Below are 19,491 nucleotides of genomic sequence, written 5' to 3'. Positions count from 1 at the left end.
AAGCACTCCCTGCTTTCCCCGTCACCATGCATCCTTCTACTGCATTCATTAGCAGCACGCAATCACCTGTTGGTGTCATCAGTTCTTTAACCAGCGCATAAGTGCCACTGAGAATAAGGGGAAGGAGGAGCAGCCAGCGCTAGAGAAGAGCTCTCCATTTAAGCAACAGGAAGGCTTTGGTGGGACTTCCCTCTTCTTCAAAGACTGCCCAGGTGTGCATGCCACATGCTGCTGGATCTCCAGTGCTATGGGTGGGACAGAGAGAGATGCTGCATTCCCTCATCAGCAGCTCTCTCGGCCCTTCGCGGCGGCCAGGTCTACACTGGGAGCACTGCACACCAGTATGCTGTACCAGTAAAGCACTCCTCGTGTGGACACAGCTTTATACCAGCAAACTGCGCTTTCAGTGGTGCAGCTTATTCCAGCTCCCCTCCACCCCCACACCCAAGCAAATAAAGTTACATTGGCACAGGTGTGAGTGCATCTACACTAGACACATTTCACAAACCGCCCCTCTGCACGCCCCGCACAGACAGAGCTATGCCAGCGAAATCGTGGCGCACAGACTGGTCCTTCACCTCCCAGCGCAAGGGGACCCTTCACCAAAAAACTCAGCTTCCTCTCCTCTAAAGCCGTCCAGAACCCCTCCAGCCCAGCTTCATCCACTCCTCCCCTGAGATGGACCATAGAAGTACCCAGTGGTGGCTAAACCTAGGGGACTCCATCCTGATCCCTCTCATCCACCCTGTGTGAGAGTCACCATCGCCTTAGTATCTGAGAGACTCTCCCCACCCTGAACTTCTGCCGACCACTCGCAATGCTGCCTTCGAAGAAGCTGCTTGGTCCCCTGCCCTCCTCCTGCAGGGGTCCGCCAGGGCCCTGCCTTTTCCTCTGTTGCCCACCTTTCAGATCACTGTGGAACAGTGCAAAGCCTCTGCAACACTCCTAACCCCTGCTGGGCCACGAAGCCAGAAACCAGCCCCAAATCCGGGTCTCCTATACCTCTCCCTCACTCCCTTCAGCTCTTCTCCCCCCGCTAACCATCCCCTCTGCTCTCAGCTCTCACCTTTCACGCCTTGTGGCACCAGGGGATAGCAGAGCAGAATTCAAACACGCCCCTTCCCTCCACTCTGGGAGAATCCACAGCACATTGCCCAACATGCCCAGTCAATCACACCCAGTGACTAGAGCCGGCGCGTGTGCACATGCTCCCTCCTGTATGTTGTCTCGCCTAGACTGTAAGCTCAGCAGGGCAGGGACCTGGCCTGGTTACAGGACCACCAAAGTGGCACACAAATTCGTGGCAATAGGAATCCCTGCCCTGTGTTACTGGGAGCACCGGAGGGGAGGGGACACAGGAAGAGACGCAGTCCCTGGAGCGTAGATTGGCACCGCCCCAGCTGCACAGGGAGCTCTTACCCAGCCAGCCAGCCGCTCCATACGTGATAACAGGGCGTTTGTATTCTGGGCACCAGGCAGAGCCAGCACACCTCAGCCTGAGCTTCCCGCCAGCAGCCTCCCATTGCACTGTGCCGGGTCACTGAGCCCGCAAGCCTGGTTGTACCGCCCTGGCCTCTCCCAAGCGGGCTGCACAATTAGCAGGCTTAGCCCTCCGCAGGCAAGGGAGACGAGGGGAGAAGAGATGGACGGGGAGAGCGAGAGAGGGACGAGGTGGGGAGGGAAAGGTCTGAGCACTCTCTCCCAAGCCCCGCATTGAGCGCAAGCACCAGAGCCGCTGTGCAGCTCTTGCAGTCCTGCTCTAATGCTCCCTGACATGCCTCTGAAGACGGCGAGCTGTTTGCAGTCAGCACCGTGATTTGTTAGTAATTATTTTCACAGTGTCACACCGCTGTCACTCTCTTAACAAAGAGACAGGCAGCCCGAGGCTGCCTGCAAGAGAGAATCAGCAGCGAAAAGGGACTGTCAGGCACCCGGAGACTCTCTGCTCTTCTGGGCTCTATAACAGAGCCCTTACCAGGTTCTAAGGGAACATCTCAGAAGTGGCAAGTCAGAGTCTTCTGACACCCTGGGCACAGAGATGGGAATTTCCCCCTTACCCAAACCCACCATAAAAGCCTGACAGGGTTAGATCTCCTTAAACCCTTCATGTGCTTCCAGCCCACAGCCACCACAGGGAACTTCAGCTATTGATGACGTCACGCTCTCCTATTAAGCTCTAATTTCTTTTAATGTGGCCGTGCCGTGAGACTATTCTCTGTAAGCACAATAACCCTGTGACAAAATCCCACACAACCTCAGTGCATGTGCACGCACTGATCCATTCACCCCAGCCAAGTGCTGTGCATTTCTTCAGACGGGCCTCACCAGCTAGGTCACACCGCTGCATTCCGCATGATGGAAACATTTCACTTGGCATTTCACAATGCCAGGGGACCTTGGCAGCTTCCCCACACCTGAAATATACAGCCTAATGATTTGTTTCCCCTGCTACCGTGCACACATCACACTGACATGCTGAGAACCTCCCTTAACCGCCTCCATCCATCTCGTATCTGCTATGTAACAGTTGTGATCCTTCCTTCGGCTAACTTGTCAGTCAAAGGTAATCACCCTTTCCCAGTAAATGTGGAGCCTGCTCAGGCCCCTAAGGAACAGAAGCTATTTTGGCACCTGATGTGTCACACAATAGAAGTGTAGCCAGATGAAAGAGAGACACCTGGCCAGCTAGCCTTTAGAGCTCCCTTGATCTCCACACAGAAAGCTCGTGGATTTGCTTTTGAGCAATTCAAGGTTTGTATTACACCAGATAGGAACAGTCTTCCTCCCGCTCTGCGCAGAGACAAAGCACAAGGGTCATTCTCTGTAGCAGCAAGGAGAGATGGGTATTAATTCATCCTCCTAGCACAGAGAGAGTTTGGAGATATTAAACCTCATGATATAAGCAAAACCCTCCCATAATTAACTGCATGGAAGAGCACTAGCTCAGAGGGCAGCTCCCTTTCAGGGGTCTTTTTAATAACCAAGAAATGGCACATGTATGCTGTGAAGAATTAGGATCACCACTGGGAAGCTAAATGGTCCATAAAATGTAACAGCTCTCTTCAGAGCTGGGAGCGCAGCACACTACCGCAGAGCAGAGACCGTGGCAGCCTCACCCCAGCCCCCCAGCATGCAGACTGAAGAGGACATACATGAGAACGGGAAGTCATCTTCACCCTGTGCCTAAGGACCTTCTACTGGCCAATTTAGAGACCAACCACAGCAGACTCTATGGTCCAACGTGCAGGCAACAGAGTCAGTGCAGCAAAGGTGGAGGTTACCTGGGGGAAGCTGGAGAAGGAAAGGAAATCAGCACCTAAGAACGAGGGAGCTGTGAAGAGAAGGGAGGAGAAAGCCAAAGGCCAGAGGAATTTTAGTGTCCAAAGAGAGGCCGATAATGCTAACTAGAGTTAGGCGAGCTTTCCCCACACCCCCCGTTGCTATTCTGTATCCCTCTTCCTTTCCTCCTCCATTCTCTCCCATCTCACTTCTCTCCTCCGTTTGCTCTAGGCGTCTCTTCAAGTCTATCCCGGATGATCCCAGAACGTAAGGTTCTGGCTTTGGAGAGCTCGGCTCAGCACCGCAAGAGGCAGGTGCCCAGCCATGCTGGTGGAATAGCGACTACCAGTCAGAACGGATCATGCTAGTTACTCTGTAGGCTATCACTGAGGTCCAGTTCCCTTCAGGGCTGGGACCCCGGAGCCCATGCCCCCACTCCTCAGGAAATGGTGGAAGGCTGTGGGGAATGGCACTAGAGAATGTCCTGTAAGGAAAACACTGAGATGGACTCAAGGTGACTCAATCAGTCTTTGCCATCAAGGAGCCCTAAGAGGAAAAAGACTCGAGAGCGCTGAACCCGTCTGGAGAAATGGCCCCCAGCAGCAGTGACAACAAGGAGAAAATATTGCCAAGCTAGCGTACGAGTTACATTAGACCTCAACAACCGCATGGTGAGAGTGGAGTCGGTGACATGGGAGCCCAGAGCTGCCAGGTTAGAAGCACTTTACATTCTGAAGGCTCCCAACCCAGAGAAGCGATTTCCACTCAAGCTGTTGGGAAGGCAGTGCCAATACACAACTGCTTTGCTTAGGCTTGGAAGAAGAGTGAGTTGGGGCTCCCAGAGTACAAAGCTGACGCATTAAAGCAGTCTAAGATGATGCGGCTGTCCCAAGCCAATCGAATTCCTCACAGTAGCATGCTCCTCACAATCATGCATCTAACTGTAGCTTTCACACACACTCCAATGGACAAAATTGCCCAAGCCCCTAAAGGCATTCGGTGCCTGTGGTCTTCATGATAGCAAGCATTTCAGATGACCTGGGACGGGGGAAGAAGGGGGCACTGTGCTGAAGAAATGTGGATGGAAGAGGTGCCCCTCTAGTAACAGGAATCCAGTAGCACAGGAGCATGCCAGTCCTCTCCCGCTCACATTAATCGGCTTTTTACCGTTTCTCCGTATCTCAGATTCATAGATTTTTAAACCAGAAGTCACCACTGAGTGAGTCTTTCTGCATGGCAAGGGCCACAGAATTTCACCCAGGGATTCCCGCAGTGGAGGGAATGGTTCTTCCTTATGACACAAGTGAATGCTTCAAGCCCAATAACTAGTGGTTGAACTAGAGCATCTCTTTCAGCAAGGCCTCCAGTCTCCATGTAAAGACACCCAGTGGTGCAGAACCTCCGCACCCCTTGGCGAGCCACTCCAGTGGTGGTTCTCTGCTTCACTCCCAGATACGACCAGTATTCTCTCTCTCACTCCTCCCCACATTACACCATTTCTCCAGCATTTCTCTGTTGCCTACAATATCATCTCCACTCTTCTGGCTCCTCACTCTATGCCCCTGATTCCCAAACAGCAGAATCCACACCCTCTCGAGTTGGATTTGCATCAAAGTTCACTATGTTTTCAACCAGCACCTCTCCAACGATGTCAGTACCAGGAACAGGGCTCTTACCCTGTGCGTGCTGAAGACTAGCAACGCCGACGTATACAGTCCTGGGCAAGGTAAGTCCTACAGAAACCGTTTCATTACAAGCCTTTCCCCAAAAGGAATTCAGGAAAAGTTACACATCACAGGACTCCTCATGGAACCATCAGATCTCAAACAGAACTAGAAACAGAAGATGGTCACCAGAGGCAGTCCCTGCAAAGGGATAATGAGGACCAAGACTGTGAGACATTTGAAACAAATACGGCGGGGAGAGGGCGGGAATCTTAAAAGAAAAAATGCAGAACTTACTTCACAAAAGTGACTTCAGTTCATTTTGTTTTTAAAATACACCAACTCTGTTACGGTCGGATAAGTGAGTGAGTTTAGCCAGTGCTGCTGGTGAATTAACAGCGAGGGACTCACCACAATTGCTAGAACCGAGCATGTGGGAAGACACCTTGACGAACTTTTCCTACTTAGCCCTGCCAGTGTACCTCAATCTCAGCGGATGTGGCTGTATTCCCAACCTGCAGGCTCTCCCCCCAATACTAGTCCAGTCTTGGGCTCCCAACATACACTCTGATGCACCCCACCTCTGCCCTGCCACACCCCAAGCTATCCCAGGCCCCTTCTGAGCTCAGATTGAAACATGGCTAGCGGCAGAGAAAGCAAGAAGGTTTTCTGCCGGGTTCCCATGCACAGTCCTGTCAATGCACTTGAACCGTGGCCTACAATACCACTCCCCCAAGCAAAGACTGCCTGGCCCATCCTGGTTACTGCCATATATAAGGGGTATATTAACGCTATCAATTCACTTTCACTCATGAATAACTAGTAACTAGTGGTGTTCCCCAAGGGTCAGTCCTCGGACCAATCCTATTCAATTTATTCATAAATGATCTGGAGAAAGGGGTAAACAGTGAGGTGGCAAAGTTTGCAGATGATACTAAACTTCTCAAGATAGTTAAGACCAAAGCAGATTGTGAAGAACTTCAAAAAGATCTCACAAAACTAAGTGATTGGGCAACAAAATAGCAAATGAAATTTAATGTGGATAAATGTAAAGTAATGCACATTGGAAAAAATAACTCCAACTATACATACAACATGATGGGGGCTAATTTAGCTACAACGAGTCAGGAAAAAGATCTTGGCGTCATCGTGGATAGTTCTCTGAAGATGTCCACACAGTGTGCAGAGGCGGTCAAAAAAGCAAACAGGATGTTAGGAATCATTAAAAAGGGGATAGAGAATAAGACTGAGAATATATTATTGCCCTTATATAAATCCATGGTACGCCCACACCTCGAATACTGTGTACAGATGTGGTCTCCTCACCTCAAAAAAGATATTCTAGCACTAGAAAAGGTTCAGAAAAGGGCAACTAAAATGATTAGGGGTTTAGAGAGGGTCCCATACGAGGAAAGATTAAAGAGGCTAGGACTCTTCAGTTTGGAAAAGAGAAGACTAAGGGGGGACATGATAGAGGTATATAAAATCATGAGTGATGTTGAGAAAGTGGATAAGGAAAAGTTATTTACTTATTCCCATAATACAAGAACTAGGGGTCACCAAATGAAATTAATAGGCAGCAGGTTTAAAACAAATAAAAGGAAGTTCTTCTTCACGCAGCGCACAGTCAACTTGTGGAACTCCTTACCTGAGGAGGTTGTGAAGGCTAGGACTATAACAATGTTTAAAAGGGGACTGGATAAATTCATGGTGGCTAAGTCCATAAATGGCTATTAGCCAGGATGGGTAAGAATGGTGTCCCTAGCCTCTGTTTGTCAGAGGGTGGAGATGGATGGCAGGAGAGAGATCACTTGATCATTGCCTGTTAGATTCACTCCCTCAGGGGCACCTGGCATTGGCCACTGTCGGTAGACAGATACTGGGCTAGATGGACCTTTGGTCTGACCCAGTACGGCCTTTCTTATGTTCTTATGACCAAACGTGGACTTTACCTCAAGCCTCTAGAGGAGAAGGCTAGGAAGTGCCAACAAACTGAACCACTAAGGTCCCAGATTTGAAAGAGCAAAAGCATTCCTCCCCTTGAGCCTGCTGCGTAGGCCTCCGTCGTTCTAACGAGGCCGGATTTGCTCTTCACGTGCAGCTGACTTGCCAGCATAACTCACAAAAGAAGAATTAAAACAGTAAAATAAAGAAAGCAACGGTATAATTCCCTGCTAAGAGTTCACTAATGTGCATCCTAAGACATGCACCAAGGGCTATAAACATTTCAAGCCACTTCACTATGTTTTATCACTATATTAGAAAGAGAGCATTTGCCTTTTACCACTGACTTAACAAAATAAAAAACTTCTGCACAAGTCATTTTCTGTGAAGAAATGAATTTGCTCCCTTGGATCTGCCACAGAAAGCATTACAATAGCATCTTTGCTCTGGAGGACACACAGTTAGCAACACCTCTGCCAATGATATTCCTGGTATGTTCATAGATCTGATGGCGCTCGTTATTTTTATGTAATCCTGTAACTATGCACAGGCTTAGATGGATGGTCTTGTGATTAAGGCACTGGACGGGGACTCAGGAGAGTGGGTTCAATTCCTAGCTCTGCCACTGTGTGAATGACCTTGGGCATGGGAATTAATCTCACCGTGTCTCACTTCCCTAGTTATGAAAAGGGGGATAATATTTCTCTAGGCCAGACAGGAGTTAAAGGATAAATCCATAAAGGCGTGGGAGGGTGATGGGGTCCATATATGCAGACAGATAAGACAGTGTTTTAAAAGAGGGAAAACATGCTAACCCAAATCTCCTTCCCCAAAGAGCTTACGAAACAAGAGCTCAACTCAGCTAAGTGTCAAGCATCTTCTATTTCCACTGAAATCCCAACACGCCCATAAGCTGCTCCCCCTTTTTGGCCCCTCAAGATGATTGTTACATGTGTCATCAAATGCTACCTCAGTGTAAGTATTATCACTTAATCACTGGTGCAGGTTACATCTCAGGTGCAACACTGCTGAACCTGGGCCAAGGACTGAGCCTGCTTATACCAGGTCTGAGCATGGCCCTGCAGCTTTTCAACTCTTAAAGTCACTCCTTGCAACAGGCTAAAGGAATTCTCTTGTTGAGCGCACACGGGCCTGAGGACCTGTGTGCCTAACGAGGCTGTATCCTCGCTCGTGTGTTTTAGCTTGGCAGGTCTGGTGCCCCTTTCATCTTCTGCTTCAGGTAGCTCTTCTTTAATTAATAACATTTCTGTGCCGACACAGGGAACTTTACACCCAGAATGAATGGCCCTCTCTCATTAGAACCACTACTGTCATGATGTATTCAAGAGCAGGAGTATGATTCATTTCCTTGTCTGGGGACGGAGAGGGGTTTTTTTTTGGGGGAGGGGGGGAGGGGAGAGAAGAGGTTTTATAATGAGTGACTTGTATTTGTTGAAGCTGATATGTGACTGTCGGCTTGAATTGCCTTGTCAGGACAAGCCTTCAGAAAGGTGACGTTCCCACTCAAGAGGTTTTCCTCATTAAAGAAATTGCATCTTAACAAGAGGGAAGGGGAGAGGTGGGAAGAGAACAGCCGTCTCTCCCTCTCCAGCCTGGTTCGTGCTCATCAGCAGTCGATCCAAATACAAAGACAGGATCAGTTTCTCATTTTCCAGCCCCCTTTCGAGCTTGGCACTCTGTCTCTGCTAGAGATCTAATCCACCTAGGAAAAGCAAGGAGCCTCTCCTATTCTGCCACATGCACTGATGGTTTACGACCCATCCCAGATGGTTGTGGCAGGGCTGGGAATCCTTATCAGCTTTGAAGAACCTCCACAGCCCAGCATAGCACAGAAGCTCCACATCTAGGTTCTTGTGATTCACATGCCTGGCAGGAGGAGGCAGATTGAACAGAAAACCCCTGAGATCTGGGGCATTCCAAAAAAGTTCCACTTCACAAGAAAAGCAACCACTGGAGCCAAACAATCTCATGTCACCTGGAGGATCCAAGCCAAGGACAGGTGTCAAAGCCCCAAGCAGCAGGACTTCCACCTCCCCTGCCAGACTGGGGTTTCTCTAGCCATTCACAGGGTGCTGCCTTAATACACAGGAATTCCCCCTGCATCAAGGCTCTCCATTGGGTTTGGCAGGCTATCCACAGCCTACTTCTGGCTTTTTCTGCCTTACTTGTATACCCATCCCACTGCACTGAAGCATCGGCCTTGCCCACTTCTACCCACAGTCACCACTATTCAGCCTGTTTGCTTGCCCACCATCCGACAGCACTCGGACCCTGTGGCAGGGAGGAACGCAGTGCACAACTGGTGGTATAGCTACTGCAGTATGGGTCCAGCCAGAGAGAAACAGTCTCTGGGTATCCATCTTCCTTAGTGCCTCCTCCCCTCCATCATCCTCTGATCCTAAAGACAGGTGCCCCGGAAATACCCGAGACAGACAGGACAGCCCAAACCCAGTAACGCCGCAGATCTCCTCCAGCCCAAGGAGGTGTGACGCACAATCTTGTTCCCTAACAATTCTTCCATGGGGCAGCATTGAACGTTCCTGCTGCCAACTGAGCATGACTGAACCAGGATCAATGGGAAATGAGAACATTGCACAGCAGGAGAGAGCTGGGTAAAAAGGCTGGAGCTTGCCTCTGTTGGGCAGAGATGGTTTCAAGGTGTTTGCACTTGAGAATCTCAGATGAAAGGTGCTATAGAAGTGGAACTTCTTATTAAAACAGGAAGCCTGATAAAAGGAGAAGCAGGGTTGGAAACCACGCCAGCCTCTGGCTAGGACCTCTGCAGATTTCATAAGCAAGGAAGCGATGAATGGACTTAATGACTCAGTAGGTGGCGTTCTTCTCCTGAAGGAGACAGGCATATTGCTAGGGGCACGATGCTACCGGAGGTGCTAAGGAAGTGAAGAGGGCCTGACGCTCTGTGGTTAATAGAGACCAAGTTTTCACAAGAGCAAGTGGGGTCAGTTCTCGTATCCTGGCCAAGTTCTACATGTCGCCGACTCCTCTTGGAGTTTCAATAACACGTTATTCGAGTTCATGCCCCCTCATATGCATGTCTGCTAGCACAGCCACGCTTCACCCCAGAGCGGGTAGCTTTCAGTGCAGAGTTGAAGTGATCCTTAGGCAGGGGGATGTGAGAAGCCACTTTGGGGCTATTCAGGGTCAGAGATCCTAGAGGAAGACGAGTGATCAAAGGGCTATGCACCAAAAGAAGGTATTTTACTATTTCCCCCAACATGAAGACGGCCTGAAAACAGGGGCATAGCCTCAAACACAGGCCCTTTCACTGTGCTGATCATGTTCTTTCAGACGCACCTGACCTCGTTTTACTGGTGTTCCCTTGGAATGCAAGAGGACTTTAGCACCAGTTAATGCTGCCACATTATCTCTGCAGAGCACTCAGGCATCAAGTCCTTCACCCCACTGATACTTGGACAAGTAGCCACCACCTTTCCTCATCCGGAGACATGCCAGTTATTTATACAGGCGCATTGGGCAGCCCCTCCCGGAGCACACTGCGCATCCCTCACGGCAGCACCGGGCTAGTCTTTGGAATGTTTCCTGGATATGCTGCATCTTTCTGTCCGCACGGCCCTGTTGCAGTGCTCAGCCTTTCCTGTTTAAAAAGAGATGTAGCTCTGTTCTGCCTTGCTAAACCCTATTTGGCAATGTGTCTAAACACATGCAAACTTCATTAGTTCAGGAGGGAGATTTGGCGTTTGAGGTGATGGATAAAAGTAATGGGAAATGAGACAGGCCTGAGCCGGCAGTGAGTTCTCACTCAAGCCCCATTCAGTGGCATGCTGCTAATCAGATGTGACGCTACACCTGGCTGTGTCCAATCAGCACTAGAGCAGAGTGATGTGCTAGTCACTATCAGGTTGAAGGCAGACTCCGTTCTGTGAGCTTGGAAACATGAAATGCATTTTCCACTTTGCCCTGGAGAAGCGTAGAGATCAAATTCTTAACTTAACGGTTAAAAAAATAAACAAACAGACAAGAGAGAACTGAACCACTTGTTCCACTCACTGCACCCTTGTGGGGTCTTCCTTTCCAACTGGATGGCAAGGACAAGTCACAAATGGAGAGTTAAGTTTCCAAGCTCCAGCATGCTACACAGTACTTCTGGCTGGCCAGCTCACAGACCAGCTCCCAGATCCCTGCTTGGGGGCAGGGGGAGACACCATTCACCCTGCTCTGTTCAGGGGGTTGTAGTTGAACTACTTCCACAGACTACTGCATTTTTTAACATGAGGAGGGAGCGACCCCGTGGAATCAGGTCAATGAGCTGATGGCAGGCCCATGGCAGACCTGAGGTAGGGTGCACATGTCATCGAAACTGCTGTGTGCGAAGTCCCTCTATCCCACGTATGACACACACGAGCCAGGAAGAGGATAAACAGGAACTTCATCCAACTCTAGGTGCCAAGGATAGAATCATAGAACTGGAAGGGACCTCGAGAGGTCGTCTAGTCCAGTCCTCTGCACTCATGGCAGGACTAATTATCTAGACCATCCCTGAGAGGTGTTTGTCCAACCGGCTCTTAAAAGTTTCCAGTGATGGAGATTCTACACCCTCCCTAGGCAATTTATTCCAGTGTTAACCACCCTGACAGTTGGGAAGTTTTTCCTAATGTCCAACCTAAACCTCCCTTGCTGCAATTTAAGCCCATTGCTTCTTGTTCTATCCTCAGAGGTTAACAAGAACAATCTACCTCCCTCCTCCTTGTAACAACCTTTCACATACTTGAAAGCTGGTATCATGTCCCCTCAGTCTTCTCTTTTCAGGACTAAACAAACCCAATTTTTTCAGTCTTCCCTCATAGCTCATGTTTTCTAGACCTTTAATCATTTTTGTTGCTCTTCTCTGTGGACTTTCCCCAATTTCTCCACATCTCTCCTGAAATGCGGTGCCCAGAACTGGACACAATACTCCAGTTGAGGCCTGAGTAGAGCGGAAGAATGACTTCTCGTGTCTTGCTCACAACACTCCTGCTGATACAGCCCAGAATGAGGTTGGCTTTTTTCCCCAACAGCGTTACACTGTTGACTCCTATTTACCTTGTGATCCACTCTGACCCCAGATCCCTTCCCGCCATGCTCCTTCCTAGGCAGTCATTGCCCGTTCTGTGTACGTGTGCAACCGATTGTTCCTTCCTAAGGGGAGCACTTTGCATTTGTCCCTATTGAATTTCATCCTGTTTACTTCAGGCCATTTCTCCAGTTTGTCCAGATCATTTTGAATTTTAATCCTACCCTCCAAGCCCCTATCCTGCAGTCCCTCCCAGCTTGGTATCGTCCACAAACTTTATAAGTGTATTCAATATACCATCATCTCAACCTGCAGCCCATCAGTATCATCTGATCACGGGCTGAGAGACATTTTGCTGACGTTGACTGTCCACAGGCACTGCCCTCCGCAGCTCCCAGTGGCCACGGTTCACCATTCCCAGCCAATGGGAGCTGCGGGAAGCAGCAGGCCGCAGGGCCGCAGCAGAGCCGCAGGTTACCCACCACTGATCTAAATCACTGATGAAGATATTGAACAGAACCGGACCCAGAACTGATCCCTGCGGGACCCCACTCGTTATGCCCTTCCAGCCTGACTGTGAACCACTGATACCTACTCCCTGGGACCGGGTTTTCATGGTGAGCTCAGGGTAGCATTCTCAGAGCAGATTCTGCATTTCACACTTGAGGCCAGATGATACATGTGGGACACTGAACCGCTATTTGGGGCTTTGAAGAAAAAAACAGCAACCCCAAAATGAAGAGCCCACAGCCCCACCCTCTCCCCCCCAAAACACAGCTCCTGACTACCAAACCTAGAAGGCAGCCTATTCAATACAGAAGCTAACCTAGGCTGTACACATCCCCTAGAGAAGCAGTTACATGCACAATGAAAGGGACAGAAAGACTGGCCTCGTACCTGCCCCCCCCCCCCCCCCCCACACCAGGAGCCTGACTCAGTACAGCAGTAAGGCACGGAAGAGCCACAAGGGGAGGACAGATCAGAAATGACTGGCCAACACCCCTGAAGCCTTCCTTGTGCTCGTCCCCTGTAAAGGTTTAAATACAAAATTACATGGAAATTCACCTCCACAGCAATACACATAAGGGAAAGGTGTCCACGTCAACCCTAGGCATGGCCTTGATAAAGACCTCTCTGTTGACACAAGGGCAAGCAAGCAATGATTTTGTCTAGATGAGAGCAGATTTATCATCCCTGCAGGGCTTGTGCTGCAATTTCAGTCCCCGTTTCTCAAGACCTCACTAACCAGAGCGTGAGCAGAGAAGGAGCAGCAGCTACCCCAAGACCAGATTGTGAAATGGAGCCTTCTCCAGGGTTGCAGGCATTTTACTTAACCTTAACACCAGGGGAAACGGATGTGAAACTGAAAACCAAGCAATGCCGATAACGAGTTGTAGATGTCGGATCAGTGCTGGACGTATCAAGCCTGCACCTGATCGGTGTGATGAAAACAGCAGCCTTTACCAGGCATTTAAACAAGGAAAAGCCAATGAGAGGTGACGGGTGCCCCAGTGAATTCAGGGCTTTGTGACACTATATAGCGTACACTGCATTTTGGGTCATTTGCTTCTTAGACAGCGAGGGCTGCATTTTAAATAGCAGACCCAACTCAGTGTACAAAATGGTGCACCGACACCCGGGAATGCAAATGGCAACATCGACGCCTAAATGGCCGCTTGCAGCGCCGACAAGCCAGTCTTGCAGTTACTGCGCGCACCAATCTAGCACGCCAGCCTTGGACCCCAGGGTTTTATTCTTCTTTTAGGTGACAGCTCAGCAGCTAATGTCCACCAGGAAGACAGAGAAGGCCTTGACTATGAAAGCAAGCCAATGGTCACCCCTCGTTCAGGGATACAGAACCAATGACCACCTTACATACATAAACCCTTCCTCCCCCACCTTCTTCCCTGCATGAAATGGTAACACGCTTCATTCCGAGGCCGTGCTGGCTGCATGCGGCGCTATGTGGTAAATGCAATATCGTTTTCAGGAAGGGGCAGGTATTTATCCTTGAAGCCTGCCACATGGTCGCACTCAGGAGAGGGGCAGAGATAGAAACAGGAGGAACATCCTACTGCGCTTGCCAATTCAGAGGAGATAATGGATAAAAATGGAGCTATCCCAAAGCCCCCAGTTTAAACTCTTCAAGGGGCGTGGGGTCAGACTCACTTGCTACCCTACCCAGTGACCACGTACAAAGCCTTTCTCCTTGATCAATCTTCCTCCCCTTCCCCCTGCCGTTACCACTTCTGATGATGCATGGCCCTCAACGATCACATGGTGGCATCTCGACACCTGTAAGCAGCCGGGGCTTGGAGTCAGACAGGGAATGCTGCCGGAATCGGGATGGTATGGAGAGAACATGCGGGTTTTTCAGCATCAACTGAAACACACTGTCAAAGTGGGTCTTGGTTTGAACTGAGCCGAGGACCCAGCAGAACTAAGACGTGGGAATTAACAGGGAGAGGAAATAATCAAAATGCTCTTTCCCTCCCCGCCAAACAAAAACCTGTGTGAAGTTACACGAATCATCCCACTGCACCAACAAGAGCTGGGAGAGGAGGAAACATATCCCAGAGCGTGCAGTAACAAAGCCCTGGGCAGCTCCCCTTTCCATACTCACATTACTTTCAAATCCCAGTCTCCGCAGGTTACAAAAATCGACTTGACGCTAGGATCTAAGAGGCCTTCCTTCGCCATCCACTCATCGACCCTCTGAAAGGAACGGAGGGAAAGAGGATGAGCTTTGTAGTCGGGGAAGAGCCACAACAGTTAAACACAGATAAGCTCCTCGCAATCAGACAAGGAGAAAATTGTGATCTTATCCAGCAGCAGCCCCCACCCTTCTCTCCCTTTCTTCGCTCACATCATCTCAACAAGAGCATGTTTGGACCTTGGAAGATTTCCAACAGGAAACAACAGGCGACCAGTGCAGAGACGATCTTATCAGACACTACAATGGCTCTGCTCACAGAAGAATAGGAATTGTACAGTGTTTATGGGACAATACAGCTAAAATATTACTTAGTCCCCCCACCCCCCATTTTTCCCTTCCCTTCATCAAATAAGCTGTAACATTATATTTTAGGGCTGTCAATTAATTGCAGTTAATTCGTGCGATTAACTCAAAAAGGTTAATCACGATTTTAAAAGTTAATCGCAATTAATCACAGTTTTAATCACACTGTTAAGCAATAGAATGCCAAGTGACATTTATTAAATATTTTTGGATGTTTTTCTACATTTTCAAATAGATTGGTTTCAGTTACAACACAGAATATGAAGTGTACAATGCTCACTTTATATTATTTTTTATTATAAATATTTGCACGGTAAAAATGATAAACAAAGGAAATAATATTTTTCAATTCACCCCATACAAGTACTGTAGTGCAATCTGTCATGAAAGTGCAACTTACAAATGTAGGGGGTTTTTTTTGTTACATAACTGCACTCAAAAACAAAACAATGTAAAACTTTAGAGACTACAAGTCCACTCAGTCCTACTTCTTGTTCAGCCAATCGCTACGAGAAACAAATTTGTTCACATTTACAGGAGATAATGCTTTCCACTTCTTAATTACAATGTCACCTGAATGTGAGAACAGGCGTTCGCATGGTACTGTTGTAGCCAGCATCACAAGATATTTACTTGCCAGATGCACTAAAGATTCGTATGCCTCTTCATACTTCGGCCACCATTCCAGAGGACATGTTTCCATGCTGATGATGCTCGTTAAAAAAATAATGTGTTAATTAAATTTCTGACTGAACTCCTTGGGGGAGAATTGTACGTCTCCTGCTCTGTTTTACCTGCATTCTGCCATGTATTTCATGTTATAGCAGTCTCGGATGATGAGCCAGCACATGTTGTTCATTTTAAGAACACTTTCACTGCAGATTTGACAAAACGCAAAGAAGGTACCAATGTGAGATTTCTAAAGATAGTTAGAGCACTTGATCCAGGGTTTAAGAATCTGAAGTGCTTTCCAAAATCTGAGAGGGACGAGGTGTGGAGTTTGCTTTCAGAAGTCTTAAAAGAGCAACATTCTGATGCAAAGACTATAGGACTTGAAACCACACCCCCCACCCCCAAAATCAACTTTCTGCTGGTGGCATCTGACTCAGATTATGAAAATGAACATGCGTCAGTCCACACTGCTTTGGATCGTTATCAATCAGAACCGTCATCAGCATGGACACGTCTTCTGGAATGGTGGCTGAAGCATGAAGGGATATATGAATCTTTAGTGCATCTGGCAAATAAATATCTTGCGATGTCGGCTGCAACAGTGCCATGAGAACGCATGTTGTCACTTTCAGGTGACATTATGAATAAGAAGTGGGCAGCATTATCTCCTGCAAATGTAAACAAACTTGTCTGTCTGAGCAACTGGATGAAAAAGAAGCAGGACTGAGTGGACTTGTAAGCTCTAAAGTTTTATTTTTGAATGCAGGTTTTTTTTACATAATTCTACATTTGTAAATTCAGCTTTCATGATAAAGAGACTGCACTACAGCACTTGCAATAGGGGAATTGAAAAATACTATTTCTTTTGTTTTTTTACGGGGCAAATACTCGTAATAAAAATAACTATAAAGTGAGCACTGTACACTTTGTATTCTGTGTTGTAACTGAAATCAATATATTTGAAAATGTAGAAAACATCCAAAAATATTTAAATAAATGGTAATATATTATTGTTTAACAGCGCGATTAATCGCAGTTTTTTAATTGCACAATTAATCACGATTAATTTTTTTAGTCACTTGACAGACCTATTATATTTCAAAGTTTCCTCCAATAGAGAGCCCCTTATTTCTTGCAGTTCTGTCAGCTTTTTAAAGAAGCTAGAAATTAACCCAAAGACCATGGAGGAGCCCCCACAGACTGAGAACTGAAGGAAAATATGCCACAAAAGAGATACGAATGAGAGATTCTCAGTCAACTCACCCTCATTTCTGAGGGACAACCATCCCTGGATGGGATTTTTCACTTACAGCACATCACCTGGCTCGCAATGAATGTGACACATAAGATGGACACTTACGGGTGCACAGGCCATTACAAACTCAATATACACACACCCTGCTTTTGAAGAGTTGGACATCTTTTCCTTACTTCTTCTAGTTCTACTGTTCCAGCTGGAATTAGTTCTGTGTTTGTGAAGTGCTTTGAGACCTTCAGGTGGCAGGCATTACACAAGTCAGCATTACGCACTCTTGCTGCCTAGATTCTCAGTGGGTGAAGTGTGTCTCCACTCCCCACCCATGACGTGTGCAGCTGCTGAAACAGAACATCCCCCGTAGAGGTGGCCACATGGCTTTGGCACGTGAAGAGACTCTAGGCACGTATGGGGCAGGAATGGCAACACGGGCTTCTCTGCAGCGTGGCTGCTGTGACCTGACAACTCACCGTTCAGAGAAGCTTTCTCCATGACCAGCGGAGGAGAGGGGAAGGAACATGGCCTCCTACAACAGCAGACAACTGCCTTATTCACCCACACTTGAAATACAGGTAGCAGCAGCCAGGCTACCTAAACCAACCCCCAGAGAAGCCAAATGCACAATCCCATTTTAATCTATAAATAGGCAGATTTATTATTTGCTTTACAGAAAAGTCTAGGAACCCCATTCAAGGTCAAGGCCCCACTGTGCTGGGAACCATACAGACGAAGAACAAAGGAGACAATCCCTGGCCCAGCGAGCTCAGGCCTGGGTGTGAGACAGGACTCGACCAGCAGACAGAACCTACAGATTCATAGGTTCTAGGACTGGAAGGGACCTTGAGAGGTCATCGAGTCCAGTCCCCTGCCCTCATGGCAGGACCAAATACTGACTAGACCATCCCGGATAGACATTTATCTAACCTACTCTTATATCCCCAGAGATGGAGATTCCGCAACCTCCCTAGGCAATTTATTCCAGTTAGGAACTTTTTCCTAATGTCCAACCTAAACCTCCCTTGCTGCAGTTTAAGCCCATTGCTTCTTGTTCTGTCCTTAGAGGCTAAGGTGAACAAGTTTTCTCCCTCCTCCTGATGACACCCTTTTAGATACCTGAAAACTGCTCTCATGTCCCCTCTCAATCTTCTCTTTTCCAACCTAAACAAACCCAATTCTTTCAGCCTCCTTCATAGGTCATGTTCTCAAGACCTTTAATCATTCTTGTTGCTCTTCTCTGGACCCTCTCCAGTTTCTCCACATCTTTCTTGAAATGCGGTGCCCAGAACTGGACACAATACTCCAGTTGAGGCCTAACCAGCGCAGAGTAGAGCGGAAGAACGACTTCTCGTGTCTTGCTCACAACACAGATTAGGCAGACCAAACAGTGATGGAAACTTCCTACAGAATGCAATAGAAAATATCTTTTCTGTGGGTTCTCTCTATGGGGTTTTTTGGTTTTTTAATCATCCCATAGGATTTAATAGAGAATTAGATTCCTGCTACAGAATTCTATAGGATGCCTACAAAACCTATACAAAGGTTTTCATTCTCTAGGAAATTTTGCAGGATGTACAAGTAATTTCTAAGGAATTCCACTGGTTTTCTTAGAATAAGTCTATTCCATACGGGGATGTTTGCACGAACATACCCGTTCATACACTCAGCAATGGCCAAACAATCCAACTGACCAAGACAGCCCTATGACCAAATGTATTTAACATCAATACTCTAAAGAGAAGTTTTGGCACCAAAGCAATTCATTAGAGTAGGGTCACATGACAGTTGGGTGGCCCATGTGATCCTGCCCTGGCAAGTGGGAGCAATAGGGAGTATGCAGTGAGCTTTGTGATTTTACACATCACAGCGCCTACATTTAATGGAGACCGCCCCGCACTTCCACCCACAGGAAAAGTGCTGTGGGAGACAACCAGACATTCAGGACCGCGAGGTGACTGGCATATCCTCAGCAGGAGTGCTGCAGGTCGGGGGAAGCCAGATTCTAACTTGATTTTATTCGAAGGGTTTATCTTTCCCACTTACCCTTGGTACTTGGGGCCCCACCATGTTCCAGACAGAGTGGTAGGACTCCCCCGACCCATCCTGCAAATCCTCATTTTTTCCCCCTCCTTGACCTCTGCTTGGCTTGGGCTGGGAAACCTATGGCTTCATCTCAGATTCCTTCAGCTAAATGTCTTGCCTTCAAGTGCTTCTCCTGGGCAAGAGACCCTCCGGAAGCCCAAAGGCATCTCCTTCCGTGCCCCTCTCCGCTTACACAGTGCTTGGCATCATCCTTGGCCCAGACTTTTAACTCAGACGCTTGCTTGGCTCCACCCAGGCCCTATTACTTCTCTCCAGGCTGTGCTTCGGGATTCGGTTTGGATGGCAGGTGCTGGCCAAGCACACCATTTCCCTCCATCTTTCAGGCTGGGGATGGAACACGAGGCTCCTTTCGAGACTGGTCACAGCAGCTCCCTCAGCAGCAGGATCGTTCATCAGTGAGACGCTCTGGATGCTCTTCTTTCCCACTCACCACTTCAAGTCCCAGGGGCTGCAGTGTCGCCTCCCCAGCTGTCTCAGCACCAGAGGGCCCCAGGAGCGAAAAACA

At 48.2% G+C, this 19,491-nt stretch overlaps 1 protein-coding gene across 22 annotated transcripts in view; it reads right to left on the bottom strand.

The window, feature by feature from the left end:
- The window catches only part of ERI3 (ERI1 exoribonuclease family member 3), a 235,536-nt gene that overhangs the window by 157,214 nt on the left and 58,831 nt on the right, over positions 1 to 19,491 (bottom strand). For all 22 annotated transcript variants that reach the window (XM_039485193.1, XM_039485189.1, XM_039485175.1 and 19 more), the window contains one exon: positions 14,564 to 14,655. In XM_039485193.1, coding sequence (XP_039341127.1) covers positions 14,564 to 14,655 — 92 coding nt within the window. The remainder of the gene's footprint in view (positions 1 to 14,563; positions 14,656 to 19,491) is intronic.

Source organism: Mauremys reevesii, linkage group 8 (genome assembly GCF_016161935.1).
Source record: "Mauremys reevesii isolate NIE-2019 linkage group 8, ASM1616193v1, whole genome shotgun sequence".
Lineage (NCBI taxonomy): Eukaryota > Metazoa > Chordata > Testudines > Geoemydidae > Mauremys > Mauremys reevesii.
Note: the sequence above shows the minus strand (reverse complement) of the source record. Positions and strands in the feature narration are given on the sequence as shown.